The sequence below is a fragment of the Lotus japonicus genome, chromosome 1 (genome assembly GCF_012489685.1).
Source record: "Lotus japonicus ecotype B-129 chromosome 1, LjGifu_v1.2".
Classification (NCBI taxonomy): Eukaryota; Viridiplantae; Streptophyta; class Magnoliopsida; order Fabales; family Fabaceae; genus Lotus; species Lotus japonicus.
In genome coordinates this window covers 99,522,107-99,544,057 of record NC_080041.1, presented here as the reverse complement: position 1 = coordinate 99,544,057, position 21,951 = coordinate 99,522,107, and the positions used below count along the sequence as shown (strand labels likewise).

The window sequence follows — 21,951 nt, the reverse complement described above, 5'->3', positions numbered from 1 at the left end:
TGTTTGTTTTTCCATTGGTTGACTTGCTCGCTCCTTTAACTTGGACAATCTCATTTACTCGTCGCTTTTTGTTTTGTTTGTCACTAATAGTGAATTTCAGCACACATCTTGTCGAGGACCAAGGTCGTTGATTTCTACGCACAACCGAAATTAGCGGAATTAGGAAACACTTGGTCAAGAACCAAGGTGATTATTTTTGACGCTCAACCGGAGTTGGCAGAATTAGGACACACGTGGTGGAGGACCAATGTGGTTAGCTAGCGGAATTTTCTGAAACAAAGAAGGCAGAGATACACTGTAAATTTTCTTTATGGGCCTTGTTAAAAACTCCCCCTAATAATCAAATAACTAATAATATGATTAAGTTCAATCCTCTTAATCAAAAAACAAATAATATGATTAAGGTCTATCCTCTTAATCAAATAATAAAGAATAGGATTAAGGTCAATCCCTTTAATCAAATAATAAGGAATATGTGGTTCGTTCCCTCAACCGATGTGGAGTCCGATCTTTGGACCGTCTCACTTCAAGTCATATATGTAGGCAAAAGCTAACAAGCAGAAATGTGTACTTACCCTGATACATGTCTAGCTAAGGTTCATTGTCTCTATTGTTTTTTTTTTTCTTTCTTTCTTCATTGTTGCTCCACTCAAGCTTCTGCAACTCACCTTACCGTTGCTACCGCGCCAGCTGCCCTTTCGTCGGTCAATTTTTCGTCACACCGGCGCCAGAACACTCCACCGTCAATCTACGATTCTTCTCCTTCCAGGTTCGTTGTTTTACTTCTTCTATTTCTTTTGTTTTTTTTTTTCGTTTTCCTTTTTTTTTTCTTTTCCATTTCCTCCATTTTTTCTTTTTTTCAAAGTTGATGGCGTCAAGAAACCATCCTCATGTGCTGCTGTTGAGCCCAATTTTTGTTCCCTTTGCATTTAGTTTCAAAATCTCTTTGTGATCCATGAACAAACACATGGAATAGAAAACATGAAATTGACTTACATTTCCCTTAGGAAGACTTCGGGCTTGGAGCAGCTAGAGGATTAGTGCGCAGTCGGGGGATGATTATTCCTTATCGGAGAGTAGTGGTGGGACGTGGTCGGATGAGGATTCGGGATTCAACTTCGATTCATCGGCCTAAGATCGTGACTGTCACTAAAAGAGCATGATCGCTGGCCTCCACCCTCTTTGTATCATCGTATTTATGTACTTTCTCTTTTGATGCTTTTACCTTATGCTTTCTTTCACGGTTTGTAATGAAAGTTGACTTGATGGCCAATCCATTAGAGACTTATGGTATTTCATGTATGTTTGTTTTTTCCATTGGTTGACTTGCTCGCTCCTTTAACTTGGACAATCTCAAGTACTAGTCGCTTTTTGTTTTGTTTGCCGCTGGTGGTGAATTTCAGCACGTACCTAGTCGAGGACCAAGGTTGTTGATTTCTACGCACATCTGGAATTAGAGAAATTAGGACACACTTGGTCAAGAACAAAAGTGATTAGTTTCGACGCTCAATCGGAGTTGGCAAAATTAAGACACACGTGGTCGAGGATCAAAGTGGTTAGCTAGTGAAATTTCTTGAAACAACAAAGGCAGAGACACACTGTTAATTTTATTTATGAGGCTCGTTAAAAACTCCCCCCCCCCCCCTATGGGCAAACAACCGTGCCTAGCATGTTAGTATTGATGAAGGTGAAGTAGTTTAGCACAACTACCACAACCTTAACTTATCTTCACCTAGACAAAATAATTGAGGAAGTTAGAAGCAAAGGTGGAGGCTTGGAATTTTCTGATATGCAATTTGTTATTTGATTTTTCACAATTTTAAATGGTGTTGAGATGATGAGTTTTTCTTCTTCTGTTAAATGTTTAAATTGACTTAGAGTAAACCAGTTTGTATTGTAATATGATTATTTGTAATACTCAGTTGTATTGCTCTTAGTTAGGTTTTGGTCAACCCTCAACGTTGTAATTGCCGCTATGGCTTCGCATTGGCATGATACCTTAATCTTACAAGCAACCTCAATTGACAAAAACATAAACAAAATTAGAACTCAAAAATATTAGCCTTTATTTTCTCAATCCATCTTAGCACAATTAAACCTCTCACTCAGTCTCCCTTACATGCCCCCAATAGAGCAAACTATTTAAAATGTATTTTATGTACATTAAAGATATGAGTATGCATATACATCCATAAGTATCGAAGTTAACAACGCCATTGAACAAAAAACAATTTTGTAACACTTGTAAATAAAAAACCCTCATTTTTCAAAGAATTGATTGAACAAGGTTGCATGCCTAAAATGCAACAGTGATTACCGATCATTAGATTTGGCACCCCAACCATTAGAAATGTCACCCCACTTACGGAAACTCAGTTTCCGAAATATTTCGGAAATAAGGTTTCCGAAGCACTTTTTTACTCAAAAGTGTGGTTTTTTACTCAAAAGTGTGGTGTTAGATGTATTTTGAACTAAAAATCACGAATTAATTTCGGAATCTAAGATTCCGAAATAATTCGGAACTTGAAAATCCGAAAATTAGGGGTGTGAAATCTAATGGTTGGGGTGGCAAATCTAGCTCTCGTGATTACCTTTGATTACTTATATTTCAAAAAATGTATACTCAGTATCTAGGAAGACGGTATGAACCAGATGTTTTGCTATCTGTTGTTGTAAGAGGAACAGTTGAGAACTCAGAACCAGTTTGTTCACCATGCTGAAAATATCCACGAGGGAAAGGGCTCACGTTCTGATTAGTAGGTGAACTAATCGATGCTGATCCAGTACTAAACCGCTGATTGGAAAGTTGTGGAGAAGCAGAATTAATATTTGGACTCTTATCAAGTGAAGGTGAATCATCCATGGGTTCACGCGTGCTTCCTGCCAGCTCCCTCTTCTCTCTTTCTTCCGTTTCCTTGAGAAGAAAATCAACCCAAAGATCTGCAAAGGACTGCAAGGTGGAAAAGTACCGTTCAAATCTAAATTCATGACGTGAAAACTCAATGTCAAAGCAATTGTGTTGAATGTAACAACATCTAGCATAAACATTGAACATGTTCCATGTACAGATACTACAACTGGTTTTCATTTCGGCTCAAATCCCCTCAAAATAAACCTAATAACTATGCCAATAACAGGAAAGAAAAAGGCAATAATGAAATAACAGATGAGAGGAAATAACCTGGTTATCAGATCCCGCATTTGCAGCTGATTCATTTGAACTTCCTCCCAAGATACCTCCAACCAGGCGACCAGGCAACCCAAAAACACCACGGACAACACCTTTTCCTGGACCTTGTTGAGCATGACCTATCCTTTCCTTGTCCTCATTTGAGAATCCCAGCATGCGAACCATTAGATCCAAAACCTGTCCCCAATATCACAGCTTAATGAAAATGATCAATTTGAACAGACAACACATGCACCAGATCAAATGACTCAACTTAACACTGGCAGTACAAGTTAAGGGAAGCAACCACAACATAGAAGAGTAAACATGTGCAAATGGAGAACATAATTTTACAGCCTTCTCCCTTTAATATAATCCTAAAACATCAACTAACAAGGCAACTTCTTAAAATCCTAACCCAGCATGGTGATCCTGTTTTCACATAGTTGAGGACCTCTTCATGAATCTAATAACTACATTTACTTGAACTGAATCTAGCACTCATAAATTCAACAAGCAAATAGTTCAAAAACTGAGTCCATAAATCCACCTCCCCCTACCATGCACACAAAGTTATGGTCATTACATGTGAAATAAAAGAAAAATAATACTTCATCCACCACTCATATTCCACCCACATCCAGAGAGAGATATGTGATATGATAGGAAATCCAGAGAGAGAGATAGGAAAGAAAGTGGATGGAAAGGAGATGCAAGTGAAAGTGAATGTGAATTAAACAAAACCCATAAACGAAAGGGGTTCAGTCCTAAAAATGCATCTAAGGCTGAAACAATTAGAAGACTTCCATACCTCCTTGCTGTGGTTTCTCTGGAAATAAGTTACAAGTAGCTTTATCACAATGCGCCTGGCAAAAATACAATTGAAATCAGTAAAATAATTAAAAACCCCAAATAAAAGCAGCAATAAGCATAATTACAAAAAATAGCATCATGTCTAAATTTAATCCAACTTCATAATTGTGGACTGCAATTATATACAATTAGGAAACTAAAGATACAAAAAAATAATTGTAAACAGAGTCTATTCAAGGATGTCTTTTTTGTTATAAACTTATAATCTAATCAGAGCTGGAAATTATGGGAGCGCCCAAATCACATGACCAAGCTGATATTGCAAGGAAATTGTACTTTGAAGAAAATATGCCAACCTGTCAACGAGAAAATCAGAATCCACTGACATTCTATTTAACCGTGTCATGTTTTGTTCAAGAGCTCGCCTCAATCTAGAGTTTTCTTCCTCGAGCTTGCTTACTCTACTTCTCCACTCAGATTGTACCTTCTCAGATTGAGAAAGCTTGGCGAAGATTTCTTCTTTTTCACTCCTAAATACATCTGCTCTGCCATCTGCATCCTGGCAATAACATAACCATTTAATTCGCACGTTACTTAAATGAGACCAAGAGGTTAAGTTCTCATCCTTTTGAGTTGGGAAAAAATATGCTAGCAATATACTTGAGCAAAATTTTGAGGAATAATGGGGGATAATATAAGATGCATTAGGCTTTAAGTATGAAGGTGAAGTAAGTTTAAAGAGGAGTACAAGAAAAACCAAATACTTGTGTTACAATCAGCTGAGATCATCATAATCTTGTGTTATAATTGAGTAATTGACATAAAGGAACCAATGCTGTTCAGTTAAAATTTTAAATAAAGTATAAGTTGTCTACATATTCAACAGTGAGAGAGAGATTTATACTTTCAACAGTTGAGAAAGCTTAGCTGTTTCTTCCCTTGCACGAGCCAACTCTCCTTCTAAATATTCCTTCAGAAAACAAATTTATAGTGGATATCAGCTTACTCCAAGAATGTAATAATAGATAGACACATACAAAAACAACGACGGTAAAAAGGTGAGGGGGAATGTTAACAGTACAATAATGTTAATCAATTTGTCAAAAAAAAAAAATTAAGAACCTTAGCTTCAATTTCGGCATAATACTGTCCAAGAGCTGTCTGTAGATTTAAAAGTTCAGTGTTCTTAGCATCTATTGTGTTCATACAGTTCGTAAGCTTCTTGTTCAGGTCATCAATGATTTCCCTGGACTTAAGAATTTCATTGCTGTTTTCCATCTTCAGTTTCTCCTGATTTGCAGTTGACTGCTTCAGAGCTCTCTCAAGATTTGAAATTTGATCCTTTAAATAATTATTTCTATCACGTAGTTCTTCAATGATTTTGGTATCCTCATCCATTTTTTCTGATTCTTCAGATTCCTAGACAAAAAAGCAGCAAGATTGAACACCATTAAGTTCACTGCAAAAAGATTAATATACTAAATTCATCTGCAATGTTAGCAATTCTGGTTCATTCACCTTTCACCGACAATTTCATTCTTAAACTTTAACAGACAAGTAAGGGGTCAAAATATTACATAACTACATAAGTCATAAACAATAATTTATGAGATATAAAAGATTAAGATAATTGTTACATTGTTTGTCTCTTAAATATCATGATCAATCATCATTAATTCTACTTCAAAAAATAAAGTAAACATAACACCTTTTCTAACAAATGTTGTTTAAGGCGGGTCAATTCTTGTACTGCTTTGTCCTTCTCCCGCTGTGTTTCCTTCAAATCTTTACTTAGCTTTTGTAAGGATATTTCCATCTCTTCTTTCCCTGGAAAACTTTTGGAAGGATCTGACATCTGTTTCCAAAAGCCCATTCCCCAATCCAGATAAGTGATAAGAAAATAAGACAACCATAATAGCATGACAAATGCATAACCTGTAAAGTGAAAATTGCTATAAAGCTTGGACTCACATCACTGATACTACTTGATTCCTTGTTCTGAATCTGAGAAGCACTAGGTGACATTTTTTGAGAAAAAGACATCCTACTTGCTTTCAGTGCAGCCTCAAGTTCATTCTTTTCCATCTAATAACAATATAAAGAAACAATAATTATATGGTAGAAACTTTTTGTATTACAATGGAATAAAGTAAAACATAAATTTACCAAACCTTGAGAGCGGTGTTTTCCTTCTCTAAAGTTTCAATTAGTCTTTTTGAGCTATCCACAGCATCACCTGCTGCTTCATCTTCCCGTCGAGTCAACTCTAATTGCAAACGTTTTATTTCTGATACTTTCTCATTCAAATCATTGTGTAATTTCTTCATCTCGTTTGTTGTCTTCCAAGCAATAATGCAATAAATGTATGAGGTTAGATAAACAAAAACTATAACCCAACTCATCAATCAGTACAACAAAACCAGTATCCATATTCCTAGAAAGATGTAATCTATCACTCAATGATGCAATTGAGATTTTGAAGCATTGGAAAAAGCTACCTATGTGCTTAGTCCTATAGTTCTCATGAATCCAGGCAATATTTTAGAAATAATAATATAAAACCATTCATGTGACACTTACCCAACAGCCTAAGCTTTTGAGATAATTGGTTGTTTGACAGTTTTTATAGAAAGTTGCAAGTGTCTAGTGAGTAATATACACTTATTTCAAATTTTCAATTCATAATGTATGCATATTTATCATATTTTCATGTCAAATCTCTTTTATGTTGTAAACCATAAATTTGAGTGTAATAAAGGAAAGGTATTGCAGTCATGAACATTAAATTTGTATCTATACTTATATTAACTTACTTTGTCCCTTTCCAACTTTAATAATTTAAGCTCCTCCTGTGTAGACTTGTTCAATTTCTGTTCCTCTGGCATTGAAGAAAGAACTACACTGTTAGCAGTTTCTATTTAAACACACAGAATTATATCATGAAGATATTCAAAATGCAGAATAAAGACCATGGAAATTTAGCTGAATGCTTGCCAATTTATCTCGTTCTTGCTCCAGTTCTAACTTCAATTTTTGTATCTCATGAGCATGTTGTACTTGTACTGCTGCGGTGAGACTATTTTTTCCCTCTGCCAAATCTGCTAGCTCCTAGAAGGCATTCATACATCTGTTGTCAAGTTCACTCATCACTAAAAATAAACATAATTCTTATAAACCAGGTCAAATCAAGATGACCAGACAAAGAAAAGAACTTTTTAAATTATATAGATTTAGAAAAATGAAGTCAAGAATATTTTTATTTTTTCAAAAAGGTGCACATTATGTTAAGGACTCCATGAAAAGTGAACACAGACATAAGAGTAAGACTAAATAACAAATATCACTTGATAAAAACCCAACATAGGCAATGAATATAAATGAACACCACCTAATGGTCAGCCTTCCTATGTTAGTTCATTAATTAAGAATAGCCAAAAAAACTAAGGTGTCGTTACATGTTACCTTGTCCTTTGCTTGTGAGTTTGAATTAGATACCATCGGACTTTGAATTGCATCAGAATCCAGAGAAGACATGGTTCCGTTGTTTATAGCATAACGATTTTTCGTTGGAGTTGTGATCCTATGTTGTCGATTCGATGATTGGTCCTGCAGAAATATTTGTAAGTAATAAACAAGAATCCTTAGTTATCTGTCAAGAACAGAAGACACTCAGCATTGAACTTCTAACTATATCACACAAGAATATAGCACTTATATACCTTTCACAAGCCTAATGAGTAATGAGTAACCTAAAGCGAGAGAGCATGTAGATTACAGAAATTGCTTTTTATTTTTCCTTCACATAAATAAAGAATCTAGTATGCAATGAGAATAGGACATTTCCACCACATTCTCTTTAGTTATTAATTTATTATTACTATAAGCTCACTCTTTTCCCCAATCTGACAAAAAAAGAACCTTTACATACATCTCCATTCCTTACTCTTATCATTATTATCATCATTATTATTATTATCTATAGAGAAAAAATTTATTAGCAAAAAGAGAAAAAGAATTACAAGGAAATTGAAGAGAAAAAAGGGACCCACCAATACCATCACCCAAAAAAAAACAATAACAACAAAAGCCTTTTCCAACTAGGTGACGCTGGCTATATGGATCAAACAATGCAGTTGAGTGTTGTCAAAAACTACAGGACGATCAAATTAGGGTTTTTTTTTTTAATGAAAAATTAAAACAACAAAGAAAAATAGAAAACGCCTAAGAATTGAGGATGAGCTAGGCCTAGTTCATCCCTAAAAGCTAGTTCAAGGGGAAGGATTGCCCAAGTTTATATAAAAAGTACTTTGGTCATATACCTAGCTAATGTTGGGTCTTAACACACCCCCACACCCAAGATCATACATATGGAGCATGAAAATTAGACATCTATAAGCGGCCTAGCCCTAATATCAAGTCTAAGATAGACTCTAATACCATATTAGAACTGAGAATGGGGTGAGCACCTAAGCCTACTATCCCATAAGCTCTTTGGGTTTGGAAAGGGTGGACTGTCCAAGTGTTTGTAAGCAGTACTTAGGCCATATACCTGATCTGAGATCTTAATAACATCAACAAAGTTAAACTGCCAAAACTTCTTTCAATTATTTAGCACAAAATCTTTAGTTTCACTACATGTATGCAACCATGTCTTCTCACTCATTATAAAACTGAATGAGATAAGACATACAATACAAACAGATATTATGTTTTTTTTATTCCTAACTCATTAGTTCAATTGGTCAGAAGAATTTAAGTTACTTATTAATTAGTGGGCTGAACAGGTCAAATATAAAATAACCTAAAGTTAAAGAAATAGCTGTGAGATCTTTTAGGTCAAAACTCAAAACAGCTTTCCAACATCTATATTTTTTCTACAAAAAGACACTGGTAAGAAAAAAATTACCATTGCTGTGCATAGAAACCACAACAACAATTCTATCTCACAATTTATAAGAGTAAATCCCTAGATGAAGATTTAAGCTTTACACTAAATGCATCATATAAGAGAATAAATAGTATATTCTCAAACAAACCTTTCAACACTTTTCTCCCCCCAAAACTTTGGCAATAATTATAATGAATGAATGTGCTCCATAGCAAGTTAGCAACAGGGCAAAAGCCAAACATTGACAAAAGACCATTTTAATGTGGTTACTAGTTATATTAGATCACCACCAACAGTTCAAGAAACATCTTGACCATACAATGAGAAATATATAATCGGTACGAACAACAACAATTAACTGCCACAAGAACATGAATATTAAATATTGGTCTACCCATGTGGCAAAAGTCAAAATTGATAACTAACAGTTTACAAGGTAATTGAATTTTTTCCAATCAGAAAATGTGAAGCACAAGTTATGAAAAGCCATATAGGTACTAAGACATAATAGACATCCTCATCCTCATCATCACTATTGAAATTTCATACAAAAATCATTCAGTACAAGAGACCCAATGTAATGGAAGACTTAAAGAACAAGTTAAAAATTTCAGTAACATTCAATAAATTATCCACAAAATTAGAATATAGGATTACCTTGACTTTGTAAGTGCCATTGGCGGATGCTGGACTTGTAGCCTCCATATTCTGTTTTAATGAGCCATTTTCTTTATTCAATCTATTGATCTGATCCTGTGAAGTTGAAATGGTTGTATAATTAAACTTATAAGGCTGCTAACAATAAAAATCAAATTAATATGCAAGTCGTGAATCCACCGTCTAAGAGACCTCTTCCTAACTCCTAAGATAGATCACAGAAAATATATACTCCTATAAGGTCCATGTGATTATGTAACAGAGTATTAATTGATCCATGTAGCAAACCCACCAAGTAAAGTCAAGATTATAAATATAAGGTTCATAAAGAGCTCAAAAAGCAAAAGCTACATTGAACAAACAGCAGTGCTTCAATGGTGTAACAAAAAATCTTAGCTAGATGTAACAAGATACACATGCAATAGACAAATACACGTATAAATAGATTGGCTAATGGCACCAAATAACTGAATCTGAAATAATTGATTATTAAGTAGCTCCAACATAAAAAACAACAGAAGAAAATTCAGTATATTACTAGGACGTGTATGTAGCCTTACCTCTTTTTCTTTTAGTAGAGCTGCATAATTAATTGATAGTGCTTTAATTTCTGCCTCTGATGCTTGAAGTCTCTTGATTTCTGCCTTATATTGTTCTATCTACAAGAAATACTACGAAATTAAAAGAAGTCTTTAACCAGCCTACCTAATATATTCAACTAGAGGATTCAGGGGGGAAATATAAGGCATAAACACTAAACACATTACAATTACATGCACATGCACTTGGTACAAAAAAAATCTCTAAATTTGCACATGAATGTGCTAATGTGGTAGAATGAGAATGTTATGGAAAAATAAAAATAAAAAGTAAATCGTTACTTCAAAAATATGGATAAAACAGAAAACTATGCTTCCGGGGAAAAATATAAAAGGTAAAATTTGGGACCATGTAATCCTTAGTATGCAACTTAGCTACTATAACAGGCATGAACTCAAATATTAGTCATGGACTACAAGTCTACAACTAAAGCCAGCAGCAACCAATGCTCCTACCTCAATTCTCTGTTAATGTGAAGCTAATTGAGCCTCTGATCTTGATGATATGAGTTCCACGTCTAGAACCTGCCTATTTTGGGGACCAAATTTGGCCTTTTGCAGGTTTAGAATTTAAGCAGTTACTGCTTAAAATTCTACAGGAGCTGAATATCGCAGCCTATCTCAAAGAACTGTTATGGCTCCAAACTCTCCTAGTCGAACTACATGTGCCTACATCACTGCCTTCTCTATTAATTATTGTAAATCATATTGGCTGAGATATTAATTATTAATATCTCAAAAGAGATCCATTTCAATCTTTTCAAAAGAGATCAGAACCAAGTTGTGGAGTGAAACATTGTATACTGGTCACTCATCATCAATTCATTACCATTCCATCTAACGAACAAAATCAGTTGAATACACTTAGGAAAATGCACAACAAAAGAACATGCCGAGAAAATAGAACTACGAAAAAATAAGCACGGGTCAAGTATCATTGTCCATACACATGAAATCATATGAATACGAACAAAGACAGAGCCATCCAGTGTATAACTTATTGCGTGTTCAGCACACGCTAACGTTATTCAAAGTTACACATTGTATCTTACACGCGGTTCTAAGATGGAACGCAAGCAGTAGGTACACGTGTTACCAAACAAGCTATTAATGGTTGTCACTAAAGACTCATTTAAGCTGAAATCTATACGTTATAACATACGGAAAGCTAGTTGCACACGGAAATTTCCTCACATACTTTACATATTAATAAGAAAAGATCAAAAGAGACATAGCCCTATGGTGTATAAATAAAAGAGTACTATAAACTCGAATTCAAGCTGAACCTAATAGGTGGCCGCAACATCGAGAAATGTAGTTGCACAAACAAAATTTTGCATACGTCACACGAGCATGTTTGCCTTTTATCATCCCTCTTTCCAATGCAACTAAACCCAAGTTAACCCGGAGACACGAAGTCAACAAAATTCCCTTTCTCAACCTCAGCATATACAAGGAATGCGATAATTTTCGCGAGTGAAACTAACATTTCCAGAGCTAATTGTGTTAACAAGTACTCATTGATGTTTCATTCTAAATTGTAGTTTCGAATCATCAATTCAACACAATGTCCCAAACAAGCATCACTCACATTCATCATAAATCAAACCCAATGATTTCTTACTCTCCCTTTTCCACTCCCAATTCAAATCCGAAATCTACACAATTCATCAACAACTAATTGAAAAATTCACAAACTGGTATCGAATTTCAGGGAAGCATAGCATACCTCAGAAGCATAGGGAGGATCCGTTGTTGATGTCCCGTTCGACGCCGGCGACCTAGGTATCGATCTGGCACGCGTGTGGCCGTAGGAATTCCGGCGATCGGAGACGGGTGTAGACTCGCCGTGAGCGGGGCTTCCGTACGGCGGGATTCCGACGCCATCATCGTCTTCGTCGTCGAAGTGAACATCGAGGGCGATCTTGTTGAGATTCTCCTTCAAATTGGCAATGGTGCCCCACATGATTCACAGAAACTGAGTCAGAAGGAGAATTGAATCGGTGAGTCTCTGACTCGGTGAGGTTGCATCCACTGCAATTTCGATTAGATCTCACCTTCGAATCTATGTATGCGTTGCAAATTTGCAATTTTTTTCAGTTCGTTTTTTGTTTTTGTTTTTGTTTTTTTTTTTTTTGAGAAAATTGATAGATGGTGATGATAAGCTATGATATATTGATTTTTTTTTTTTTGAAATCTATGATATATTGATAATCTGACTTATTAATGAAAAAATTAATTTTAAGCCACGTACGTGTAGGCAAGTTATTTGAAGATGAGTGCCGACACATCACACAACGTGGTGTTTTCTTTTTTATTTTTATTTTGAAAATAATTATGAAAAAATAAAGAATCTAATATTCTAATGGTTAAAAAATTTTAGGAGATGGAACAATGGTTGATAAGTAATAAGAAGATTAAGCAAATTAAAGGATGAGAAAATTATAAAAAAGAAAAGTTAAAGGAAATCAAACAAGAAAATTGTAAAGATAAGAAATAATTTTATATTTGTTTAAATTGACAAAAAAAAAAGAGGGTGGGTTTTTTATTATCTTTTGGCTAAAGGTAGAAAATAACATAAAAGAGAATGTGTTATATAAATTATCAAAATGTCCGTAGACATTAATGGGAGAATAGAATATGTGTGAATATATTTAATTATAAAAATACTCGGTTGATATTTTTTAATATGTAATACTTAATTGTATGTGATTATTTAAGTTAAAAATATTATAAATAGAGTTTAATTTTTGATGCACCGACGGTGTAAAATTTTTTTACACTGTCAACCAATCAGATTTCAAGGATGTAAGAAAATCTTTCTTTTCATTTAATTTCATTAATTGACGTGGCACATCCTTGAAATCTGATTGGTTGACGGTGTAAAAAAACTTTACACCGTCGGTGCATCAAACTTTTTCTCTTATAAATATATGTCTTGATGTTACCGGAGAAAGAGTTATATGTCGGCACAGGCCTTCCTGGACTTGGCATGGACTTGTACAACACCGAACTTGTGTTTTTAAAAACGTTCACACAAAATGAAGCCAACATCAGAGAGAAGTAGTGTGGTACAAACGTTGGGCTGCAAGCCACATGTTAATGTGGGGCATAGGAGATGGCTATTTTATTTTCAATCTTAAATATACTATAAATTTTCATAAGTGTAGTGTTGGTATATGAACTGAGTTGCAATATTATGTGAAAAATATTGTTCGTTATGTATATATAGCATTGATTCGTAAATTCAATAAAAAAATTTCTAAGGGTTACATGTCACTTAAGTAGTCACCCTCTCTCGATGAGCTCTTCTTTCTGACATGCGTGAGGAAGTCTGAAAAATGGATGGATAGACGATCTGAGACTACATATATTTAAGTATTTGATGAGTTATCATATTTTTATTTATCATTATGATAAGTATAAGTATGCATGTTTAATTTTTAACTAACTTGTTTGTGTTTTTCTAATATTAGGCTCAATACAATGAGAGATTGGCATAGATGAAGTCATGAAAGGTTCAAGATGAAAACTCATGACTAGTTACACAACATAGGAAACTTCTCCATCAATGTTAGGTCCAATGTAACCTTACTTGCAGGAAAGTCTCAGGCTTTTGGCTACAATGACATCGTTGGTGGATCGATCAAGAAACTTTAGCGCGGGAATTTCAAGCTAACGAATCTTAAAATGCACGCCTCAACAAGGCATTAGCTTTGTCGTAACATACAACTTTTGTAGACACCAAATGGTTGTAGTTGCAGAGGCTGCAATCGCATAAGTCGTTTCGAAGGTGGATGGGTTTCTGATTACGGGTGGATCTTTAGTTTCTTTAATGTTAAGTTATTTCATAAAGCATTTAGAATGAACGACCTATAGAAGGTTGAGTTATAGTTAGTATGCATTGTATAGGTTTGTAAAAATAAATTGAAAAAAACACATATAGGATGCATTGTATAGGTTTGTAAAAATAAATCGTTTCGAAGGTGGATGGATTTCTGACTACGGGTGGATCTTTAGTTTCTTCAATGTTGAGTTATTTCATAAAGCATTTAGAATGAACGACCTATAGAAGGTTGAGTTATAGCTAGTATGCATTGTATAGGTTTGTAAAAATAAATTGAAATAAACACATATATGATGCATTGTATAGGTTTGTAAAAATAAATTGTAACAAAACACTTATAGGACAATGCTAACATGGTTACAGTCTTGTTTAATGACGGTCATACTAACGCAAATGTATTAGGTTAAAATATACTAGGATAGAGCCCGTTTCCCGTGCGATGCACGGGTAATTTTTTTACCAAATCAATTGTTAATTATAGTTATTGAGTATTTGATATATATATATATATATATATATATAATACAATGATATACTCCCTCCGTTCCTATTTATCTGTACAGGAAGAGAAGGTTCACACAAATTAAGGAAATCAATTAATTGTGTTGATTTTCATAAAAGCATTATTTGTTTTCCTATATAAACCTTTAGAATGTATTTAATCTTTCTTCATTTATTGTTTCTGTAAAGACATTTCTTGGAAAAATATCAATTAATGCTCTCTTGAAACTCTAAGTGGACAGATATATAGGAACACAATTTTTTCTTCAAAGTGGACAGTTAATAAGGAACGGATGGAGTATTTACTAAAACATACAATTTTAGTTAGCGAAACACTTATATGGAAAAAGGAAAATGGGAGAAATTTGGGGGAAAATGAATTTTTTACTTTATTTTTTGATTTACATGAGAAAATGGAAAATGAGTTGCGATAATATTGAGGTAGATTGATCCTTCCTTGAGGTTTAATTGATTGAACTGAGCTTCTAACAGGATCATGAAGATTGAAATGGTTTGGTTGATTCTGAGGATGTTCTGAACCATCAAGAAAGTCCTATGATGAGATGTTAAGGTTGGTGTCCAGTTTTCAAAAAAAAAAAGGTTGGTGTCCAGATCACCATGGAGGAATATTTGGTGTCAGGCATATGAGAACCCACTTTTTTTTTCAATAATGTTAGTAAATTAATCTCTCATCAGGGTTCGAACCTTGGACCCTGAACCCTTCATCTCACTCAACCCTTATGTCCCCTAATTTTTACCACTTGAGCTAACCTTCAAAGACATATGAGATGTATTCACTTGAATTAATGGAATAAATAGTACTTAATTAGGGAAGAATATGACACAGAATAAAAGGAAGATAGAGGTAGGGTAAAAGACAAATATTCAATTTCATTCACAAAGAGGCACCTATAAAGCCATGGGATCTAATGCCATACCAACCCCAAAGAGAATGTGATCTTGATCTTTTGAAGAAATATCAAGCTGCCTTATATTAAATCAAATAGCAGATTATATATAGGAACTTTTCAGGGGGAACACAAAATCTACAACATTACAAAAAGTGACAACAATAGCATACTCACTTCAAGCAAATGTCATGTAAACTCAAAACATCTCACATGACACATTAACATGTGAGATATTAGAATGACATATACAATAGACTCCATCTGTTTCTTTTGTTAATGTTCCTCTAACGGTCTCTCACTCATACAAGTATAGAAAGTTTTTACAGTAAACTCCACAGTTTTCATCATTCATTGCAATAGGCCAATAGCAGGAGAAATTCATGCTCAATCCGCAACATTCAATCTCAACCGGCAACATAAAACATCAATTCTTCAACCCATAAATCAAAATTAAGAGATCATATTCCCCACATCAACTCTGCTACCTCGCCTTCAAACATAGAATTGAATTACAACACCATCCTTCACTCCCCAACAACAGAATGATATTCTTCAGAGGCTCACACCATTGAATTATCAATACAATTAAGAGACATGTCAGCTTCCTTTAACCATCTCCTGAATTAAGAAACAAAATATGCAGCACTGTAAATATTTTATCTCAGCTCCAGTGAGCATGCCAATAACATCTAATAGAAAATTAAATTATTGTTAAATAAAGTTACTACCAATCGTGGGTAGTCTAATACTCTAATCTAATTAAATACACTCACTTGCAAATGGTTTTTGCCTTCAACATTGGTCAGGCCTTCCACTTGCATCAGTTCTATTATCTGTTAAGGATAGGCCACTGCAATACAAAACAAACCAATTAGGCACACAAAGGCTAAATCATGAATCGAGAAGAAAAACTTATTCAATAAAAACACACCACAGCTCAGATTAAGGATTTAAAAATCTGGTCTTTTACGGGATGAAATAAACAACATGCAGAGGAAATAAACAACACATCACAGCTCTTGCTAATCCTGTAGATCAGTGTGGAGTACACTCAAACTCTCAAATATATGTAATCAGTTTCAGGAGAAATCAACACTTAATTAGGTTCATTCATTGACATAATGAAAGAAATCTTGAGGAATATGTAAGCAGGTATGTCACCGTGGATCACAACATGATAAAAACGTGTGAACTCCCAAACGAAAAAAAAGACATTATGAAAAAAGAGCTTACCCTATGGCATCAAGACAAACTCTGCCCCTCCTTGAAAGAGTTCAATCCATGACTGCTACCAAGTAAGTTTTCATCTTAGTCTCAATTCCAACACCCTATTGACAAAGAAAGAGAGATATTGTAGCAACATAGAGAGGAAAAAAATCAGTAGGTCAAAGCATAGGACATAAAAATTAATAAAACAAAGAAGAAGAAAATCCTCAAAATCATGAAATATACAGCTAGCAGTAACATGAACGTCTAAATTAAATACATAAGCACATCAAGATAATAACATTCTTTCATTAATCATCATGTAGCTAGAGAATTACTGCCATCAACATTAAACTTGCCTAAAACATATGTAATTTTTTTGCTTGAACCAAATTTATACACCTAGTGTTTTATGTACAGGGAAGAGCTTTTATAAATGACTCCCTTCTATATATATACCATCACTTTTAACTGGTTTTTAAGGGGCTCCTACTTATTCATTTATCTTCACTCATTGCAAATAATCTATAGTGACTTCATCCTTCTGAACCATATAGACAAAGTGAAGTTTGACACACAAAAATCTAACATGCCAGTGTCTCTTAAATTTTTGGTGATCTTAATCACATAATTCATATCATGTCACAAAGGCAAAGAAAAGACTAAAGGTAATCCACTGAACATCGAGGGTGAGAATTGTGATTAGGCAAAAGTTTATGAGACACATGTGATCCAGTCACTCGAATGGATGGCAAAAATGAGGATCAATGGGTTTACCAGCTTGAATGAAAAAAATTGAGATAAATATGTAAGCATGACAGCGTGCTCTCACATGAACATGTCTAAACCTCCTAAGTCTCCTTTAGCTAATTTCTCAATTTAGTTTATAAGACACATCATGAAATTGAAAATTATCATACTTATATCATTCAAAAGGGTTTCAACCTTATATACATATTGCACAAAGATTCAACTCCTACTCTATTTCTTCGTGGCAATGTCTCTTAAAGATTTAACCTTCATAACATTTTGTTATCCAATACACTTTCAAGCTTATGATTTTTCCTCCTTTGACCCTAACATAGTTGGGTACAAACACACCAAATTATTCACTTACAAATATAAGAAAACCATCACACCATGAAAGATACCATCACAAGGATCTGTCCTTGAAGATTTTAGTGTTCCGCTCCAACTATAGGCTTCAAGTATAGTACCCCACACACCATCACAGGGCTTTGGTTCTTAGCTAAGTTAATTAATTTAATATTTAAATTATAGCACACACTCATGCTGTGAAATAATTGAATAATGGTTATAGGCTATTAAGTTTGGGGTAAATTTCAAGCTAATATCTTCGAATCCAATCCAATAAAAACATAATTAGAAAAAGCAAGGAAGAAGGAAATCTATAAAGAAAACAAATGGGCCACAAAAAAAACTCAACAACCAAATCAATAAACTATCAAAGCATCATAACATAGATCATCATAAACTATAAAAACAGACAAAAGAAAAGGGGGAAAAACTTGACTTGAAGAAAAGGGTATACTAATAAGGTGCTTAAAAATCAAGGAAAGCTTGTCTGCCATTTATTTGCTCTTCAAATTAGCAGAGATGTCATGTTTCTTGCATAGAGCTTGTAGTCTCTTCCTCCTCATGGCATAAAAGTCCATATCTTCCATCAATTTTTGAACGAAACAAACACCAACCTTGTGCATAGCAACTGTATATGAAGGATTGAGGGTTGGTTTCTCCTTGAAAGTCCATCTCTGTTTAATTGTTTTAAGTTGTAATAAGAAAAAGTTAAAAGTTGTGATAATGAAATGAGGAAGTAATCCAAATATATGAAGAGAATAGTACTTACCTGGCCCTGTAGAATCAAAGAAGTTGTTGCGTTCATTAAAAATCTTCCTAGAAACATTACTTATTGCAACACACACACACAAGCATCCCCTATTTATACAGCAAAACATAGCCACTGAAACAAACCAAGACAATTCAGCCATTGTTATAACTCAAAACAATGAATTCAAAAAAAGGATCAACTCCAGTTTTAGGAACTTCTACCACTCACAAAGCACAAACCAACACAACAAAGACCCTATTTATAAGGATATACGTGCAACAGCTTACATACAATAAATAATTGAAATTGAAAATGAAAATAAAGATCAAATCAACGAAAAGTACACATCACTTACCAAACAATCAAGTGAATACTGATAAAGATGAATCAAAAAAATCAAAGAAAATCAGTATCATTTAAAGAGATTTAGACCGATTACTGACCCAAGGATTGCTCACCCGCGATTTGCTCCTTGGAAATGCTTTCAGATCTAGAAAAAGAGAGAAGGATGAGCAAACAACAGTAGATGAAGGGAGCTGTCGAAATATGGCTGGTTCCTCCATTTCCGGCGAGCGAAATCTCCTTGAGCACGGAACGGCAAGCGTCAGCGATGATGCAATCGAAGGAAGTAGAGACGCGAGATGACGACAGTAGATGGGAAACTATGAGCTGTGGAAGAGAAATCAAGAAAAGAGAAGAAGATGAATGGTACGGTGGAGTGGGTAGAATGGCAGAGGAAACACGTGATTGCCAGCTAGGGTTTGTCATTGATGGGGAGAAACAGTGCCAAAGTAAGAAACGAAGTCGTTTGGCATATTTCGGTTGAAAAAAAAAAGGCAAGGTCAGCAAAGTAGGACACGTGGCGAGCTACGATTGGAGGTCTTGTAGGAATAGTAAAAACCAAACCCATGAATAAGAAGTAGTAGATTATAAATTTATCTTTAATTTATCTCTTTATGTAAAATGAGTGAGTTACGTCGATTTAGAATTAATTAAATTAACGGTTAAGCATAACATCACCTCACGACCGAGTCTGATAGTTAAACTCAAACTAGTTAACAATACCCTGACGTACAGGCAAAATTACATACGTGACCTTCTAATGTCTATTTTCCCAATAAAACACATCCCAACACAGTAAGGAAAAAATAAATTAAATTTTAACACATTAAGCTTAAACGTGGATCAACATCAATTATGACTTAAATTTTCCAAAACATGTGGTGTAAAAGAGTCATGAAAGCGAGCTTCCGTTCAAAACCGTGACTTGAAATCTATATATATTAAAGTAGTAACATTCCAAGCATGTCATTATCAAAAACCTCAGCTCCTGAATATTTTGTAATATTTTATTCCCTTCTAGCTGCACCACAACTCGACACGTGTCCCATTAGAATTATTATATTCAGATTTATTCCTCCATCATTCATTCTCCCTCTTCTCCCACTATCTCCATTAATTTTATCTCCCCCATTACCTCGGCCTAATCATAAAATTATTCTGAGTGTTTAATGTTGGTCAAATTTTTATGTGCAATTAACATTAATTTAGATTCCTTTACTCTCTCTTTTTCCTCCCTTATCTGATATTATTGAAAAACCGTTTATGTATCTGGTCCCTTTTTCCTTAATATTTGAAATTTTTTAAATCATTTAGCCTCCATTGAATGGATTTCTCCATTCCTTATTTTTATTTATTCCGCCCCACTAAGGAATTAATTGTTTCTATTTTCTACGTGCATTTAACTTTAATTTCATTCCTTTTCTCTCCCTTTTTTATTCCCTTTCTCACATTATTTTTTGACGTTTTTATATATGAACCATACTTCCTTATTATAAAAAAAAAATTCAAATTCTGAAGGCTCCATTGATTGGCTCAACATTCCCTTCTCCATTCCCTATCTTTTTTTTCACGCCCCATTAATGGATATTGGGACTTTGTGTTTTGTTTTTCTCTATTTGTGCCCAATAATAGTTTGTTCACCCCCCCCCTTATTTTGTTGTTTCTAATTCTTTTTTTGAAATGAAAATCCAAAGGTTTCAACCCATGTAGAGTCTTCTATATAAGTAGTTGTGTTGCGATGCCCCCATACACAATCCCTTCTAAATTAAGTGTTTATCTTCTTCATAATTTGTTCTTCATTCCCTCCTGAAATGTCTCTCAAAGTTGATGATGTGTCCAAGATTGATGCTTTCAAAGAAACTTGGGCCATTGTTGTGAAGGTTGTACGGTTGTGGTTAACTCCTAGCTACTCTGGATCTAAGCTTCCTTCATCGTTGGAAATGGTTTTGATGGACTCCAATGTTACATTGTTGCCCAATATTCCTCAATTTTCTTGGGTTTATGTTTTGAGAATCCTTTTTTTATTGTTCTTTTTTTATTTTGTTTAGGGCTGCAAAATACATGCTTCAATCCGGCGTACTTTAGTCTACCGATTCAAGAATCAGTTGGTTGAGGGTCGTGTATACCAGATATCATTTTTTGGTGTTTGTGAGAACGGTGGTGATTTCAGGACGACCTCTTATCCATACAAGGTTAATTTTCAAATGCATACCAGTGTTAGGCTTATGGCTAACACCCCCATCACAGGAAAGCCTTTTTTCTTCATGCCTCTGTCTGATGTTGTCTTCAAGGATCCTGATACCTCATTCCTCATAGGTAGATTTTATTTTATTTATTTATTTTGTTCTATTTTGGTATTCAATATTTTTATTTTTCCTTCCGGTTTATTATTTATTCGTTTGATTATATTTTTTTTTTGAACAAATTGTGATTGTGTGATATTTTATTTGAATGAAATCTTCCTTTTGTTTAATAGTTCTATCAATCTCTAAATTATTCACCCCTCTATTTGATTCTGGCTCTTTTTTTTTTTGATCTTTTTACGTAATTTTAAATATCTTTTTATTTTCTGTTAATATATTGATATATAGATTCGTTATTTTTTTTTGTTATTATGTTTTATTTAGTTGTTTATTCATTATATAAACGTTGTTATGACTCTCTAAAAATTTCATTTTTTTCAGATGTTATAGGTATCTTGACTGGCTCCTCTGGGGAGCAGGAGTTTGAGAAGCATGGTAAAGTGCAAAAGAGGATCACACTAGAAATTGAACAGGAAGGGTATGTGTAAATCTGTATCAAAATATGCTGCAATATTTTTATGTGGTGTTTCTTGATTTGGTTTTTTCTTTGATTTCATACTTCTTTGTATCATGCACATTGTAAGTAGAGAGATGTATATTTGAATGTCTTATTTAAACTATTTTCCAATTGTTTGCAGATTCAATAAACTAAGAATGAGGATGGGTCAACGAGCAACAAGTGGAATGCATAAGGATCCTATTTTTCTTTTTAGTGCTTCTATAAATTTATGTAACCTCCCCCCATTGTTAGATTAAATTGGGATTTCATTGTTGTGCAAACAAATCAAATTTAATTTCAATTGTTATCTATGGTTTTGTAGCAGTTAATCGGTTCAATTTCATATAAAATAAATTAACGTAAAAAA

The 21,951-nt window shown here is 34.2% G+C and overlaps 2 protein-coding genes and 1 long non-coding RNA gene across 7 annotated transcripts; 1 reads left to right on the top strand and 2 right to left on the bottom strand.

Annotated features, from left to right (window-relative positions):
• Positions 1-2,042: 2,042 nt before the first annotated feature.
• Positions 2,043-12,265, bottom strand: LOC130728311 (golgin candidate 3). Of its 2 annotated transcripts, none has more exons than XM_057579739.1 (15): positions 11,856-12,265; positions 10,088-10,186; positions 9,528-9,623; positions 7,445-7,588; positions 6,952-7,090; positions 6,796-6,860; positions 6,154-6,321; positions 5,954-6,067; positions 5,691-5,837; positions 5,105-5,401; positions 4,887-4,952; positions 4,339-4,541; positions 3,981-4,035; positions 3,182-3,367; positions 2,043-2,950 (listed from the first exon to the last, which is right to left on the bottom strand). In XM_057579739.1, exons 1-15 carry the CDS (start codon positions 12,090-12,092, stop codon positions 2,624-2,626), a joined length of 2,343 nt encoding a protein of 780 aa, XP_057435722.1. In that variant the 5' UTR covers positions 12,093-12,265; the 3' UTR covers positions 2,043-2,623. The 2 variants fall into 2 exon arrangements, with proteins under 2 accessions (XP_057435722.1, XP_057435723.1); XM_057579740.1 differs by having other exon boundaries at positions 10,088-10,182; positions 11,856-11,994.
• Positions 12,266-15,440: 3,175 nt separating this feature from the next.
• Positions 15,441-19,241, bottom strand: LOC130728310 (uncharacterized). Of its 4 annotated transcripts, none has more exons than XR_009015643.1 (6): positions 18,884-19,236; positions 18,459-18,572; positions 18,126-18,363; positions 16,619-16,713; positions 16,159-16,235; positions 15,511-16,003 (listed from the first exon to the last, which is right to left on the bottom strand). It is a non-coding gene; the product is annotated as an uncharacterized LOC130728310 (long non-coding RNA). The 4 variants fall into 4 exon arrangements; XR_009015642.1 differs by having other exon boundaries at positions 18,144-18,363; positions 18,884-19,235; XR_009015640.1 differs by having other exon boundaries at positions 15,441-16,003; positions 16,619-18,363; positions 18,884-19,241.
• A 441-nt stretch (positions 19,242-19,682) lies between these two features.
• LOC130728308 (uncharacterized) lies at positions 19,683-21,862 on the top strand. The gene is made up of 4 exons (XM_057579736.1): positions 19,683-20,725; positions 20,831-21,098; positions 21,467-21,563; positions 21,724-21,862. The coding sequence occupies exons 1-4, from the start codon at positions 20,594-20,596 to the stop codon at positions 21,839-21,841; spliced, it is 615 nt and encodes a 204-aa protein (XP_057435719.1). The 5' UTR covers positions 19,683-20,593; the 3' UTR covers positions 21,842-21,862.
• Positions 21,863-21,951: the final 89 nt, after the last annotated feature.